The sequence below is a fragment of the Rhamphochromis sp. 'chilingali' genome (assembly GCF_963969265.1).
Source record: "Rhamphochromis sp. 'chilingali' genome assembly, chromosome: 3".
Lineage (NCBI taxonomy): Eukaryota > Metazoa > Chordata > Actinopteri > Cichliformes > Cichlidae > Rhamphochromis > Rhamphochromis sp. 'chilingali'.
The window spans coordinates 24,189,015-24,204,617 of NC_137931.1; the positions used below are offsets into that span (position 1 = coordinate 24,189,015).

A 15,603-nucleotide genomic window follows, 5' to 3' on the forward strand; every position below is an offset into this window, starting at 1 on the left:
TTAAGTTGCAGACTGACAAGCAAGAGGAACAGGAAGCAGCGTGACTTCACTGCTTATGGTTAAGAATAGAAAACAATTTCCATCTGGTTTTGTTTGGTGATCAACAAGTCAGAACTGATTTTTATTGATTTTGTCTATGCAACTTTTTACAGGTAAACTCTACCAAGCTTTAGAAGGGTCCATGAGTGAGCTTTTAAAAATCCAGGTGGGGTCTCACTGATTTCTTGTAGCCAATAGGATTACTGCTTTACAACTGTCCCCCCCTCCCGCTTCACTTTCAGTTAACAATCCCCCAGATGCCTAATTGTTTCTCTAATGATGCTGGGCCTAATGGGACTGTTTATGGTATTCATTTGATAGCTCTGGCCCAGTAATTAGACTGCACCTCACTTCATTAAACAGCAGGGAGGAGGGACTGGGCCTGGTGGCACATACAGTATGTGTGCATGCAGTAGAGAAAAAAGTGAATTTTAAAACACAGGCCGGATGACACACACACACACACACACACACACACACACACACACAGAAACACACACACTCCAAAAGCAGCTGCAGACCCAGGAGATGACTGTGTTCAGCTGGAATGGCGATGGCACTTTGCATTCAGAGTGCCTCTCATTTGCCTGCAGTCTTTCACAGACGTTTCTTCCATTGTAATTCTTACCACTCACTGCCTCTTATCATGAGTTCCATTGTACTGTGATGTGTTGTATTGTCTTGGCAAAGGGCTTCAATCAATATCTATGGGTTCTCTTGAAGTGAATAAAATTCTCAACCCTTTGCTTGTTAAATTATTGTAACTCCCACCAGATAAGAGATTCAGTGAGTCAGCTGCCTTGAATGCAAAAGCGTTGTCTCTGAAAGGCATTATCCAACTTTTTAAGAGTTTGTTAAATTGGTTATCTTTTAAAATACATTTCATTCAGCACCTCTGCAATCCAAAAAAAGGGGGGGGGGGGTTGTTTTTTATCTGCAGTAGTTTAAATTTGGTTGCTCTGCTGGCATGGAGAGCACTGAGAAACACTGAGAGAGACCAGTGCAGAATGTAGCAAACATCAGTGACCGCTCGTATACTGACTGACTCAGAAACAGCACGAAAAGGAGGGAGAGGGGTGGAGATGGGCTCCAAAGTGGCTTGCATGTGCGCACCAACTATAATTAGCTCATATAATGGTCCTTATGTGCCATTTTGCCAGCTGGATGTGTTGAAAAGCATCTACTGACCCATTGGGTGATGTGAGCTGGCATCACCTAATGGGTCAGATTTTTGCAACTGACCATGTTCTATATACATTTGTGGGAGCGCCTTAAATACAGAAAGAGAATATTTAAATCAGACACGCAAATCGATTTATCAATATTTGCAACGTGGAGTTTATGGCTAATTGCATCTATATTTAACACCAAAAACAAGCACGTCTATTGTACTTGATGTTGAAATGAACTGACTGTGTTTTCTAAATCTTGACTATAGTATATATTTGGATCTCGTAAATATGCAATATAGAATCATTTTACTCAACAAATGAACTCTAATGAGTTCAGAAAACCTTTTCTGTCTGTGTGCGCCGTGTTAACCTTACATCTTGAACATAATCAAAACTGGGTTAAGCCTCCTGACTGGGATCTCTGTGTCCGACTGAGATGCCGAAACATTCCAGCTCTTTCTTTGTGTCTCCAAAAATACATTCCAGCCTCATCTCTGTCTATATTTAGCCACTATCACTTTTACTATCCACATTTGTAGTCCATGATTTATGCATAGTTTAGCACAATGATGAGTCAGTGAAGGTTTAAGAGGATTATGCCTTTATCTAAAAATCTTGATTTTGCACTGACCATAAAGTAGTGAGTGTTTACGATGGAGAAAACAGAATGAGTGAGCAGAGACAGAGCCTGAGCGCTCTCATTGTAAAACATTCACCGTCTTTCTGCCTGTCTCTCTCCGTGGTCCTGAATCCCATCTGTTGCCCAATACAGAATGCTAAAACGCCCAGTCTTTCTCTCTTGCTCGCCATCAATCCATTAAAGCAAACGGACCAGAGACGGTTTCACCCCCGTACCTTGAGGAAGGAGAGGTTGCGGTTTCGATCAATGCTGGTAATCTCCAGATTCCCCATGACGACTTCGCAGTTCTCGTAGAGCTTCTTCAGGGTGCGGTACTGCTGGTCCAGGTCTGAGAGTGTGCTCAATTTGTTCTCTGTACCAGGACAAACTACACACATAAACAGAAGAAGAAGAAAAAAAAGGGTCACGTTTGAGACAATTTGTCTTACAGAGCATGTTAACTATGCTGACAGATTCAAAAAGGGAGAAACGCAAACAGTGTAATTAATGATTTTCAGCCATTCATGACCACAGTAGTCATTATGCTTAAAGGCCAGCAGGCTAGCTAACTTGTTAACCTAGATAACTTAAACAGCTTTTTCTTTTTTGCCCCTCTTGTAAAACTGATGGAAAATCCCATATATCTGATCTCACTCTATTCTATAACTACAGCCACGGCTGAACATGGTGGAATTTGTAACTAAAGCACTTGTCTGCTGATGAATCGCTTCACTGGCGTGTGCTCCGAATGCGTTAGAATGAAATCAAGACAAAGAAACATCCAGGAGCGGAGATCTGAGGACTAAAACCGTGTGAATACGAGAGCTCGACACAGTGAAAGAACGTGAACGAGGGAGGGCTGAAGGACAGAGGGAACAGTGGGAGGGAATCAAGGATTGAGGGATTACATAAATTGCTGAAAGGGGAGTGCAGCAGACGTGACCCTCGACAATGAGGGAGACGCGAGAGTGAAGACTTGGGGAGGGACAAGTGGGGTTAGAGGGGTGGATATCATTTCTCTGAGGCACTGACCTACAGTCTAGGTCTGGCACAGGCACACCGTTTAATCAAAGATATTCAAATTGCATTGGTTGACCTTTACCGAGGGTTTCACTTGGAGACTTTACTTGGCTGACGAGAGTACAAGACTTTGAAGATATTATGGGGAGTAGACACGACTCTGTTGGTGTGTGGGAACCCCGGGCAATTAGATAAGGGTAGGCTTTTCTCCCAGTTTTAGCTGCGTGCACAAAAACAACCATTTTTGTTCCCTACCTTACTGCAAACTCTATACTGTAGAAAGGCATGAAAAGCAAGGGAACTTTCTAAGAGTCAAGAGCAACACCATAACACCACAAAACCAGCCACGCATTTATTCATCAAAAGAAGAGTGAAATAAAGAGAAAAAAGGAAAATAATACAAAAAAGTAAATAAAGTTAATTAAAAGATTCTACAAATATAGCAAAAGTAATAGAAATAGACATCAAATACAGAAAAAGTGCAACTTTTTAAACTTTTTGCAACACACAGTGAGGACAGACAATGCAAAAATGCAACTACACGAGGAAATTAAAACATCAGAAAATACACGAGAGACAAGACAAATAGACTACAATGATTTTATAAATGAATTATTACCTACATTCATTTTTAATGCTATTTTGTGTTTGAATATTATGTTTTTATGACTCATTTATTAAAATCTTGACAGTTTTGGTCCCCCATATTCAACTCTTTTGCTAAAATAAGTAATGTAACTGGCCGTCTGCAGTGCTCATGATAAATGCAACACAATCGACTAATGCAGTGGCTACCACTGTAATTAGTTCCTCATATTTGCGCCCATCAAGCCCTCTTTCCGTCCCTGCCAGCATTTCCACCAGTCACTCAAGCTCCCCAGCCTCAGTCCTGCGACCATCTGCTCCATTCAGCTGGCACGATTGCCATGTTACCGCAGGCGCGACCAGAGGTTTGTGTGTCGGTTTGTGCGTGCGGCGTGGCACCAGGATGGAGTTTGGCTCAATGTAATTAAACTGCTCATTAAAGTTTGTCAGCAGTTCAACTTCGAATAGGTCTTACTTTAAAACAGAATAATCACTTTTTTTTTTTCAGATACAGCACCAACTGTTTAGGTTAGCAGAAGTGAAGGAAATAGAGATTGAATGAGCCTATTGTGTCTTATGTAGAGCAAACATTAAAATTTCCCATAGACAAAGGCAAACTAGAGTGGTGAACATCATGGTAAAGGAAATGTTTCCCATGCCTTAATTCACTCACACCAGATCATATACGTATTGAAAGTAAATATATGGTTTATTATTAACTTATTATACATTATATATCCAATTAACGATGATATTTTTCATCAAACAATGAAACATGATGTCCTTAAAATTTCCTGTTTTGGGACCTTGGAAAAGGCTAAAATACACTTAACCTTAGGTAAATAGCACTCCCCGATGGCAGTGGGCTCCCTCAGCAGGACAGCATGCCCTGCCAACAACGGAATAGCTTGAGGAAGTTGAGAAAAAGTCCAAGGCCTTAAATCTCTGGCTGTCTTCCACAGAGTTTCTTTTGTCCACCCCCCCAACCTCACCACCCCCAGTTGGTTGCAGCAGATGGCTGCCCCTCCCTAAGCCTGGTTCTGCCAGAGGTTTCTTTCTGTTAAAATGGAGTTTTTCCTTCCCACTGTCGCCAAGAACTTGGCCATTAGGGTTGTCTGACGTTTGGATTTTCTTTCTTTTACTTTAGGATCATTGTAATATAAAGGGACTTGAGGGAACTATTGTTGTGACACTCAATCTGTCCAAGCATCGATGGGATGAAGCAGAACAAGCCCAAATGCTAAATTTAAACAACCCGAAGGAACCAATGGATCGAAAGTCGGTATCCCAGAAAACACCCTACATCCATGCTCCATTGGCGTGATTGGGACCTAAACAACAATAATCAGGCGGTTTCAACTTTGTAGCTGACTGCTCCGTAAAAGAAAGTCTAAAGTCTGGTCCTTACCAGGTCTTAAAATTTGGAAAATCCAACCCTCTAAGAATACTGATAAAGTCTTTTTTCCCTCAGCGTTGTGCGAACACACACCTGAATGCTTCAGAACAGCAAGCCAGAAGTTTTGTTTTTATAGAGGTGCTCATACTTGCTGATTCAGATAATCAAGTGCATTTGATTACCCGTTTAATTCCACTGGAAGCAGTAAAGGTGGACTTTTTTTTGTATTTACCTAATTTTAAGATCTGCTTTCTGTTAGCCCCCCTGTCTCTGTCTTCACATCTCTTTTTTTGATATTTTCTGCTTTACTTTGAAGGTTTGTTTTCCATCATGCCTTCTATTAGTTTTACTTCCTCCTTTGTGACTGTCCAGATTGTTTCCGCCTGTTTCTCATTCACAGTCAGCCCTCAGTGCATGAACACTCGTCCTCCCCTCTGTCTTTGTCAGGGTGTCTGTGTATACTCCCTCATGTTCCTCTCTGGGTTATTTCTTTTGGCTTCCTACTTACTCCCAGCTCCTCATGGTTTTGCTTCTTTTTAAAAAATGTTCTTTGCATTTTTGGACTTTGATTAATTTGAACCGTTGATCTGTTAAAGTTTGGTTTTATTGAAGCCTCAGCACGCCACCATTCGTGACACATAATTGTCTGAATGCTTCTCTTTGTGCTTCAGTGTGTTTAAATGACTTTTCGTGTGTTTTGCATCCTTCCGGTACTTTGTATGTCCGTTCACTTTGGCTTCACTTATCTTGTTATGCACTTTGCATGATGTGTCTTTTGGAAATTTGGATTTAATTAAAACTGTACCAATTAGACAGGAAAAAAACTGTGGTGAGTTGATGCAGTTGATGCAGTGGAACCCCGACTTATGAATACCCCGTTAAACGAAAAATTCAAGTTACAAAGGCACTGAACGGCAATATTTCTGCCCGTGTTACGACAAAATGCCCGTGTTACGAAATCCGCTGACTCTGATTGGCTGAGCCCAGAATGCCTACAATGCCCAGAATGCCTTCCGAATCATGTGACAATCCCGTGGCTTTCGTACTTGCGCTTCGCTGATCTACTTGAACGACGTATTGTTGTTGCCATTAGCAATTAGCCTATAGCCTATCGTTCACTCAAAAGGCGCGATGGGTGCTTCGACTTATGAAAATTTTCGACTTACGAAAGACCCTCGGGAACGAATTAATTTCGTAAGTCGGGGTTCCACTGTACTTCATTTTTGTGTTTGAAAAAGTTATATTTTTGCAGTTGGTGCTGTTGATCAGTCTTTAGATAACTTATTTTACCTCTACTTATATAAATTATAATCAGTATTTTATGATCATCTATGTGTTACTTAATCTACAACCAATTCCAACCTAAATCTATATGAAGCTCAAAATAATGTAAGTTAAACTTTTAATGGCATGACTGCTGTCCTTTAGTATCACCCACTTGCGTTTCTCCTCCTGCTTGCATATTTTTTAAAGCCAAAGTTCACATTTTCACACTCAATAGCAAGAAATTCAGGAAAAGAGAACAAAAAAAAGAGAAAAAGACAAAAAAAAAGAAAAAAAAAGACAAAGGGCTATTGCATAGTTGAACTTGGCCTCATATTGAACAACATTGAGAGCTCATAAACTCCCATATTGCTTTATGGATCGTTGGCTCTGCAAAGATGAGCGCACTTCCTCTCCTCTGTGATCCACCATATTGCTGTGGGTACAGGATGCATGGGGCCGAATGGCAGTGAGGGGACCTGAACTATGGTGATAAATGAGATTTGCTGACCACACACACACACACACACACACACACACACACACACACACACACACACACACACACACACACACACACACAGATTAGTTATTAGATGAAATGATTTAAGAGTGGCTACAAACTCAAAGGAAGTCTATGTGAGGCTCTAAAATTGGTCTGATCGATAAACGCGCATGTGTGTGTTTGTGTGTGTCCGTGTGAGTGAGAGGATATACTTTTTTCTGTGTGTAGAGATGAAAGGTTAGCGAGGCTTCTGTAATAATCTGTTATTGAAACCTAGTTGCAAGTGTGTGTGTGTGTGTGTGTGTGTGTGTGTGTGTGTGTGTGTGTGTGTGTGTGTGAGAGAGAGAGAGTTTGTGTGGTGATAAAAGATCAGAGGGAAGAGGTGAAAAGTGAGGCGAAAACAACTCTCAAAAACCAATATCAGTCAGCCGCACACACACACACACACACACACACACACACACACACACACAAGAGAGAAATAGCATTCCTTCAGAGTGAGCAAGCAAGGTAAAACCAGGCAAAGGAACAAAATCGAAAGAAAGAGAGACACAATCTTTTATTTGTGAGAACGAGAACGACGTCCCCGAGCATTAACATTCACACCGACGCGCTCTACTGTAAATGCTCTCTTCTCTGGGCTGGTTTCAAAAGTGTCCGAATCCATCTGCTCTGCATCTCTCTCTCTCTTTCTCAATTCTTAATTTCTTTTTCTCTGCCTCTTAGCCATCAATTCCTTTGTTTCTGTCCTTTCTATTGTTCTGTCTCTCTCCCACAACCATAGGTGGGAGTTGTAAGTATTGAGCTGCAGCTCTTTTCCCCGTTAAACCATCAGGTGACACGAGGCCGTGTCCACTTGACGGTTCAGGTGTGTGCGTTTGTATCTCGGTGTGTACAGTCTGGGAGCTGATATATGCCAGGCAGGACAATGGGTTGAATATACAATGGTGTTTTTTGCAGAAACACAGGCCAGGCAGAGGGGTGCATTACATAAACTACTTTACATTTACAACACAGAGAAACAGCTCAGCTTATTCAAACGGAAACTCAAAACATGGAATAGAACCTTTAAATGCCAGTGCACTTCTTTCAGTGTACTGTGCCTCTTACTCTATGGCTGAACCCCGGTGACCCTGAATTGGACTAAGGGAAGAAGTTGGATGGATGGAGGATCATGCAGTTTTTCTTGCACAGGTAGCAACTAGAAATTGCATAAACTGAGTTGATTAAATGGATTAAGGTTAGCTAAATCTCACGGCCACAGTTAAAAAGACAGAAAACAGTCTGTAAACAGGAGGCTCTCATGTCAAAGTCACATGCTTTGTTGACCAAACCATCAACTGCTCCTCACGAGGCCTGGCAGAGCTACAGTAGCGTCACACTGTTTTGCTCCTTCCAGACAGAACCATTATTCATCTGGCCACGCCAGCTCCTTGTCAGGCAAAAGGTAAACATAGGTGGTTTGGTGCACTTAAACAAAGAACGGGCACATTTATCAGCAGCAAGAGTGAAGAAAGGAAAAACAATGGGCAGAAGCCACAGGAAAGAAAAGAGGAAACAAAAACAGACAGGACGGTGAATGAAGCAGAGAAATGAGACTGCACGTTGAACAGGTGCAGCAATGAGACAAACAGTAAAAAGAAAAGAGAGAGCGAGCCACTGGCAAGACTTTTTCATAGTAAAATGATCACACCCTCAGCAGTAAAACAGACTGCAATGACTCATCGCTTTACTAGAAGTGATGTTCTCAGTTACGCTGATGACGTTTCCAGCTTTGTAACTGGAAGGAATGAGTGATATTGATGGCGGCTAATAAAAAACAAGGAGGATGGAGATTTCATTGTATTTATGCACAGTGCTGTACACAGTCTTTAGCAGATTCTGAAAGTGGAGATTAATGGGGAGAAGGTACAAGTAGAGACATGCGAGTGTATGCACAGTGATTTTGACACATTTCTGACCCATGCATGAAGTAAAAGACGAAAGCACTTTCTCACTGAAATATTGAGCCGTGCTTGTTCTCATTTCGCACGCCATCTCTTCCTTACAATCCTTTCCTTCTCTCTGCGTTTGCTCTCTTATCATGTTTCTGTCCTCCTGTTGCAGGTTTCATATTTCCAAAGTTCTCCTCTCTCCTTCCCTTACCGCTCTCAGATACTGTAAAGAGACTGAACAGTAAGCAGCGAGGCTGTTATCAGTTATTCGAAATTGCATCTGATAATGTAGCGGATCATTTTTCTGTAAATCCCGCTCGGTTTGGGAGGGTATTTCAGGGCTCTGTCACGACTAAATGCAAACAGTTATGTCTGAGAGAACAGCTGAAGTAAGAAGTGCTTTTTTGTAGTTGTGAACAACATAACCTGTCGGAGTTAGAGGCAGATACAATTGCATCACCCACTGGTCTGGTAACGCTCATTTTGTAGTTAAACATTTATGCTTTTAAGACGTCGGTGTCATGAAACCGGCCACTGAAAGCAACAAGAGGCTTGAACTGTAAAACTGTAGCCAAATAGCCTTCTCAGTGCTTTAAAACAACTTTATAATAAAGATGTTTTAAATTGTGACCTCCTTAGCCACATCGTTTGTTACAGTGTTAACATATAGTTTTATTTTTGCTGATTTTGTTGACAGGACACAAGATGAAAAAATAGGACTTTTACCCAGTAGGCTAATAACTTTACTATGAGCTGTAATGTGACGTTACATTATATTAATTTATGTTATATGATTGGATATAATGCTAGCCCAAAGTCAAGAGTGCTGTGACCCAATCTTCACTCTGAATCTTGCCTCTAATCAAAATACAGGAGCAATTGATGGGTTTCCTTAAAAAACAACAACAGGTTTTTGGTTATAAATTGTTAAAGCTACCCAGTCATATGCATAGCGTTAAGGCCAATGTGCTGTCCCACACTTTGGGAATTGCGCCTTTAGACTAGGAGCACAGTTGTTTTCACAGTGGTGATGCCAGCTCAAAAAGACAAAAAAAAGTAAGCAAGTAAAAAAGTTGCTACTTGCTGCATGTTTCTTATCAACGATTAGGGATAGCGCGGCAGCTGCAGTCCATTTTCCACGTGTAGCTTTATTGTTCCCATCGGTTCTGGGAGAACTAGCCTCGCTACATATGCTAGCTGTGGTACCTACAGTACTAAAACAAAAGTAAGTACAGTCGCGTTTTTATAATTTTGGTATTGAAATCTATAGTAGGTATGACATCCCTATGTGCAGCATTCAGTTTTTACAGTTCTTTACTCTAAATGGTGCTTTTTTGAAAAATAAAAATCATGTTGTATTCAGTAATACTTGAAACTACTAACTGAGACAGTAAATACAGAAAGAATGTGGACAACTGTGGATGTAGATCACTAGGAAGTAAGGTAGTTTTAGACATCTATGCATTCTGCCAATTGTTTTGTAACAGGAGAAGTCACCCCCTGCTGGCCATTACAATGAATGCAGGTTTGAGACACTATAGCATTAGCTTCATGTTCAGGCAAATGCTAACTCCCTGTTTGTCTGTACTTTCATTTTTATTTTTGTATTGTTGACTTTTGTTATTAATTTGTTTTTAAATATTATATATATATGCTGTTATTTATTTTATGCATTTTTCATCATTTTATTTACTTTTATAATTATGTCACACTAATAAACATTATTAAATTTATTAGGAACTATAAGCATTAGCGATTAAGGTATGAGCAAGGGGTTAATTCATCATTCATATAGCATTACTCCTCCTTACTATGTCATTAACAAACACAGATTATTATGACTATGTGTATGATTATTACTAATAGTGATGTAGTAGCAGCGATAGCGGAACATGGTGTAACAGATAGATGAACATATTTGTATTTATAAATGGCATACTAAGGAGGAGTAATGGTATATAAATGCTGAACTAATGACTTGCTAATACCTTAGTAATGCTTAATAGTAATAATAATAATAATAAAAATAATGATGGACTGCATTTGTATAGCGCTTTTCGGGGCCCTCAAAAGCGCTATTTAATAGTGTGACATTATTATAAAGTGCTACCACTTTTATTTATATTCATACTTATTTTATGCATTATTCTATTTCACAGACTGTATTGTGTTACTTATTATTCCATCTTTTTCCTCCGATCATCAAGGTGCATGTATGAAGGGTGCCATACAAGTTAAAATGTATATGTGTCCAAAAAGTCTGACTTCTTTTCTTTTTCATCTATGTTAGAAAATTGAGATTAAGAACTACGAGAATACTGCATAAATCTTTAAACAGCAGAAAAGGCTCTTGCTTGTGGAGCTGTGATGGTGGACTGAGTGGGTGGTGAGGCAGCAGCAAGGGTCAGTAGACCAGCATGAACATGACATGACAGGTTAAAGAGGGCAGGTTTGGTGCTCGGGCACGGGGTCACAGCTCTTCTCAAAGGATGGTTTTGGAGCTGCTTTAGCTCACAGTTAGCTACACCCACATCGCCAAGGACATCTGCTACACAAACTGCAAGAAAAACATCTCGAGTTTCCTTCTGCAGTGTGCACGGGGCAAAAGTTTGCAGCAGTTGGTTTTAGCAGCACGAGGGGCAAACATCCACTTCCATCCTGGATTTCTTAGACTTTTTAAAAAATGTTATTAGAGGATGGCAAGCAAGACATCTCTCAACGATGAAACACAAATCTAAAGCCCACAGTAATGTGTGGTCAGCTGAAACTGACAGAGGATTTACAAGCATGTGATGACATGAGTGCTGGAAAAGTAATGTGATTCTTGCGAATCGTGGAAAACTTTGAGTTATTCACCTCTCATGTATTTGTTTTGGTTTGAAGCTTCAAAGCAACAGCACAAACCCCTGAACTTTCTTAACCGAGGTCACAGTCAAACATGGCATACGGTCTTAGCAGTGTGATCCCTTATGCATGTCAGGGGAATGGCTCTCAGTTTGTGAGAATTTATGCTGCTTTATTTGTGCCGCTTTAGGACAGTCTGATCAATAAAGGTCAAAGAAAACAATTTCTCCCAAGTTTGAAAACCAATAACTGCACTTTTAAAGCAGAAAAAAAAAGTTTTTTTTTCTTCTTTACTACACAAGTGTTTAGCCCTGAAGAGGAAAATATGACCTGACACTCGGAAAATCATTTGGTGCTCTCTCAGTCACCTTTGCAATCATTTCAAATTCATTGTTCGGAATTATTGATTAGACCGGTCTGCACAAGAGAAATAACAGAAGGGAGCTATTAAAGTAGGTCCATTTCTTTTTAAAGTAAAAATGAGAGAATGATGCCAGTGGATGTATGATCATATCCTGCATGCTGATTTTTCATTTTTTTTTTTAGATTTAGGAGGTCTTTGTTCATTTAATCAGAATCAGAATCAGAATCAGAATACTTTATTGATCCCTGGGGGAAATTATTTTTTGTTACAGTGCTCCATTTTAAACCAACATTAAGACAAGACAGACAATACGCTAACTAAGAATAGTACAATATATACATATATATACATACATACATACATAAGTCACTTATAAATAAATATTTGGAAAAGAAACATGTGTAGTTGTAGCAGCAAACAGTGTGTTAAGTGGATGCGTTGTACAGGGAGATGGCCACAGGCAGGAATGATTTCCTGTGTCGTTCAGTGGTGCTTTTCGGTAATCTCAGTCTCTCACTGAACGAGCTCCTGTGACTGACCAACATGTCATGGAGTGGGTGGGAGGTGTTATCCAACATTGTCTTTATCTTGGACAGCATCCGCCTCTCCGACACCACCTTGAGGGAGTCCAGCTCCATCCCCACAACATTGCTGGCCTTACGGATCAGTTTATTAAGTCTGTTGGCATCTGCGACCCTCAGCCTGCTCCCCCAGCATGCAACAGTATAGAGGATCGCACTGGCCACAACAGACTCATAGAAAATCCTCAGCATTTTCTGGCAGATGTTGAAGGACCTCAGTCGCCTCAAAAAATAGAGACGACTCTGGCCCTTCCTGTAAAGTGCTGTGGTGTTTTTAGCCCAGTCCAGTTTATTGTCAATGTGTACTCCAAGGTATTTATAGTCCTCCACAATGTCAACACTGACACTGACTCGTCAATCAAAACATTACATCATAAGGTCATCTACAGGCAGCTCCACCCACCTGCTGTTCAAACCTTTAGTTTACAAGGGGCAGCCAATCGCAAGCAAAAGAAATTAAAGGGAAAGGAACTTAAAGAGCCTGCTTCAGACAAAGGATTGACTGAGTATAGGCCTAACACATGTTAAAGAAGGATTTTGTCTCATGCAAAGCTACTTATATAGACACTATATTGCCACAAATATTCATTCAGGTGTTCCAATCACTTTCATGGCAACAGGTGTGTAAAATCAAGTATCCAGACCTGCAGACTGGTCCCCAGGGCCTGCTGGAGGGCAAGGTCCATGCTGGACATGCGGTGGAGGGTACAAACATTTGTGAAAGAATGGGTTGCTCTCTTGAGCTCAGTGAATTCCAGCATGGTACCATGATAGGATGCCACCTGTGAAACAAGTACAGTCGTGACATTTTTCCGCTACTAAATATTCCACAATCAACTGTTGGAATTATAACAAAATGGAAGCGACTGGGAACGACAGCAGCTCAACCGGAAAGTGGAATCACAGAGCAAGGTCAGCAGATGCTGAGGATTGTAGCGTTCAGATGTATCTTTCTGCAGAGTCAATTACTGCAGACCTCCAAACTTCATGTGGTCTTCAGATTATTTCAAGAACAGTGTGTAGAGAGCTTCATGGAACTGAGCAGTTGCATCCAAGCCTTACATCACCAAGCACAATCCAAAGTGTCGAATGCAGTGGTGTAAAGCACTTCACTGGATTCAAGAGAACTCATCTCCACTGCTCTTAAGTGACGAATCAAGTGTTTTCATCTGGCATCTGTCTGGGTTTGGTTGTTGCCAGGTGAACGGTACTTGTCTGACTGCACTGTGCTAAGTGTAAAGTTTGGTTGAGGGAGGATTATGGTGTTGTGTTGTTTTTTTTTGGAGTTTTGCTTGGCCTTTAGTTCCCAATAACAGGAAATCTTAATGCTTCAGAATACCAAGACATTTTGGACAATTTCATGTTCCCAACCTTGTGGGAACAGTTTGGGGATGGTCCCTTCCTGTTCCAACATGGCTGTGCACCAGTGCACAAAGCAAGTTCCATAAAGATATGGAGGAGGTTTGGTGTGGAAGAGTTCTGACCTCAGCCTGAAAATACACCTTTGGGATGAATTAGAGCAGAGACTGTGAGCCAGGATTTCTCATCCAACATCAAATGTGCTTCTGGAAGAATGGTCAAAAATTCCAACAAACATTCCTAAACCTGTGGAAAGCCTTCCCAAAAGACCGGAAGCTGTTATAGCTGCAAAGGGTGGGCCGACACTATATTAAACCCTTCTTTCAAGAGAAGCTATCACCGCTCCCACACACCTGGCTTCAAAAATCCCGGGAGAGTGGACCACATCAGTGGCAGGCAGTTCATCACTGCTTCCAATACTATCATCATCATCACCATCATCATCATTTTCTTCTTCCATGCTAGTCAGAAGCTACACAGCCTTGAGGTGATGCTGACGAAGCAGCCACACAGCTTACAGACTCAGCTCACACATGGCTTACTGTATATGAAATGAAGGGTTTCATCCCAAATGAGACTCAGAGAAAAAAAAACATTTACTGTTACCAAAAGACTGATAGTGAAAATTAAACTCCAGTAGGGTACTTTTCTTTTTCTCGCAGCAGGTTGCCCTTGGTTAATAAAATGGTAAAACTTTTAAAGACATTTAATAACGACTTCAATATTCATGATATTTCTAAGCCCTTTAGTACAGTTTCAAATGTACTATAAAGGGTCAGCGTGACCGCTAGTAAAGTTTTATATGCTAAAGTGAAACAATGAAATTCATAATCTTATGTTTAGTTCATTCAGTGAGGCTGGATTTCTAGCCTTACGAGGCAAGACTACTGACTGCCAGGCTGGTAACATCATAATAACCGGTAGATTTTACCACGCACTTTGGACCTGGAATCATTTACCAAAAGACCTGAGGTTGAATCTTTTCAAATATCTGTTTGTGTTCATAAGGACTAGAGTCAGACCTGTGAATGTATTTTTTGTTTGTTTTTTTTCTCTTGAGAGGCTGCTAATGTTTTATGTTAGGAGTATTTGTATATACTGTTGTAGATCTTGCATTTTATTATGTTTTTGTAGCATTTTTTGGGATGTTTTGCTTTTATGTAGTCACTACCTTGCCCAGTAAAAGACATTTAATGTCATCAGGACTATTTCATTAAATAAAGGTATTAATAATAATAATAATCAGAAAAGCAACAATTGTATAATACATGGTCGCTAAATACTTTTTTTCTAAAAAAGTTGAACAAAGTACAGATTTTTTCTACATTTGCAAATTGAGAAACTTTGAAGAACTTCGTTGACCTATTCCTAATCAGTCCTCCTCTCCACATCCTTATCTCTGAAGGTGCCGCTTGATGAGACGGCATCTGGCAAACTTTTACTTTTTTTGGTCCCTTGCATATATTGAACTAAGCAACAATTTCTTTTTTCTCTGCAGGTGATGTCAGTAAGGTCTGAGAATAAAAGAAACCTTTCCCTCAAGAAAAGAAAAAAGTGCAGTGTATCAACTGTACCTGTTATACTGGAGTAAAGTTAGATTTAAAAGTGTCCATCTGTTAATTTACAATCTACTGTAAACAATGGTTTAATACGGTTAAATCATAACACTACTTTTCTGTATAAAATATATGTTTTACAGTGTGATACAATTTTTCTGTTTATAACTGTAAATGTTCAGTGCTTAATGAAGTTCTTCAACTACTTGTCATAAAAACAAGAAAACACAAATATTTTAGAAATGTAAATCTTAAAATTTGATTGTTATTTATCAGGAAAAATTACAAGTCATAAGTCATAATTTACAACATTCAATCACCAGAACGATTTTTTTTCTTTTTAATAATACAAGTAAATAGCTATAA

At 40.0% G+C, this 15,603-nt stretch overlaps 1 protein-coding gene across 4 annotated transcripts in view; it reads right to left on the minus strand.

Moving 5' to 3' along the window:
• Positions 1-15,603, minus strand: part of LOC308394589 (receptor tyrosine-protein kinase erbB-4-like) — a 388,448-nt gene that overhangs the window by 188,548 nt on the left and 184,297 nt on the right. For all 4 annotated transcript variants that reach the window (XM_080878981.1, XM_080878979.1, XM_080878980.1 and 1 more), the window contains exon 2: positions 2,067-2,218. In XM_080878981.1, the coding sequence (XP_080735107.1) occupies positions 2,067-2,218 (152 nt within the window). The remainder of the gene's footprint in view (positions 1-2,066; positions 2,219-15,603) is intronic.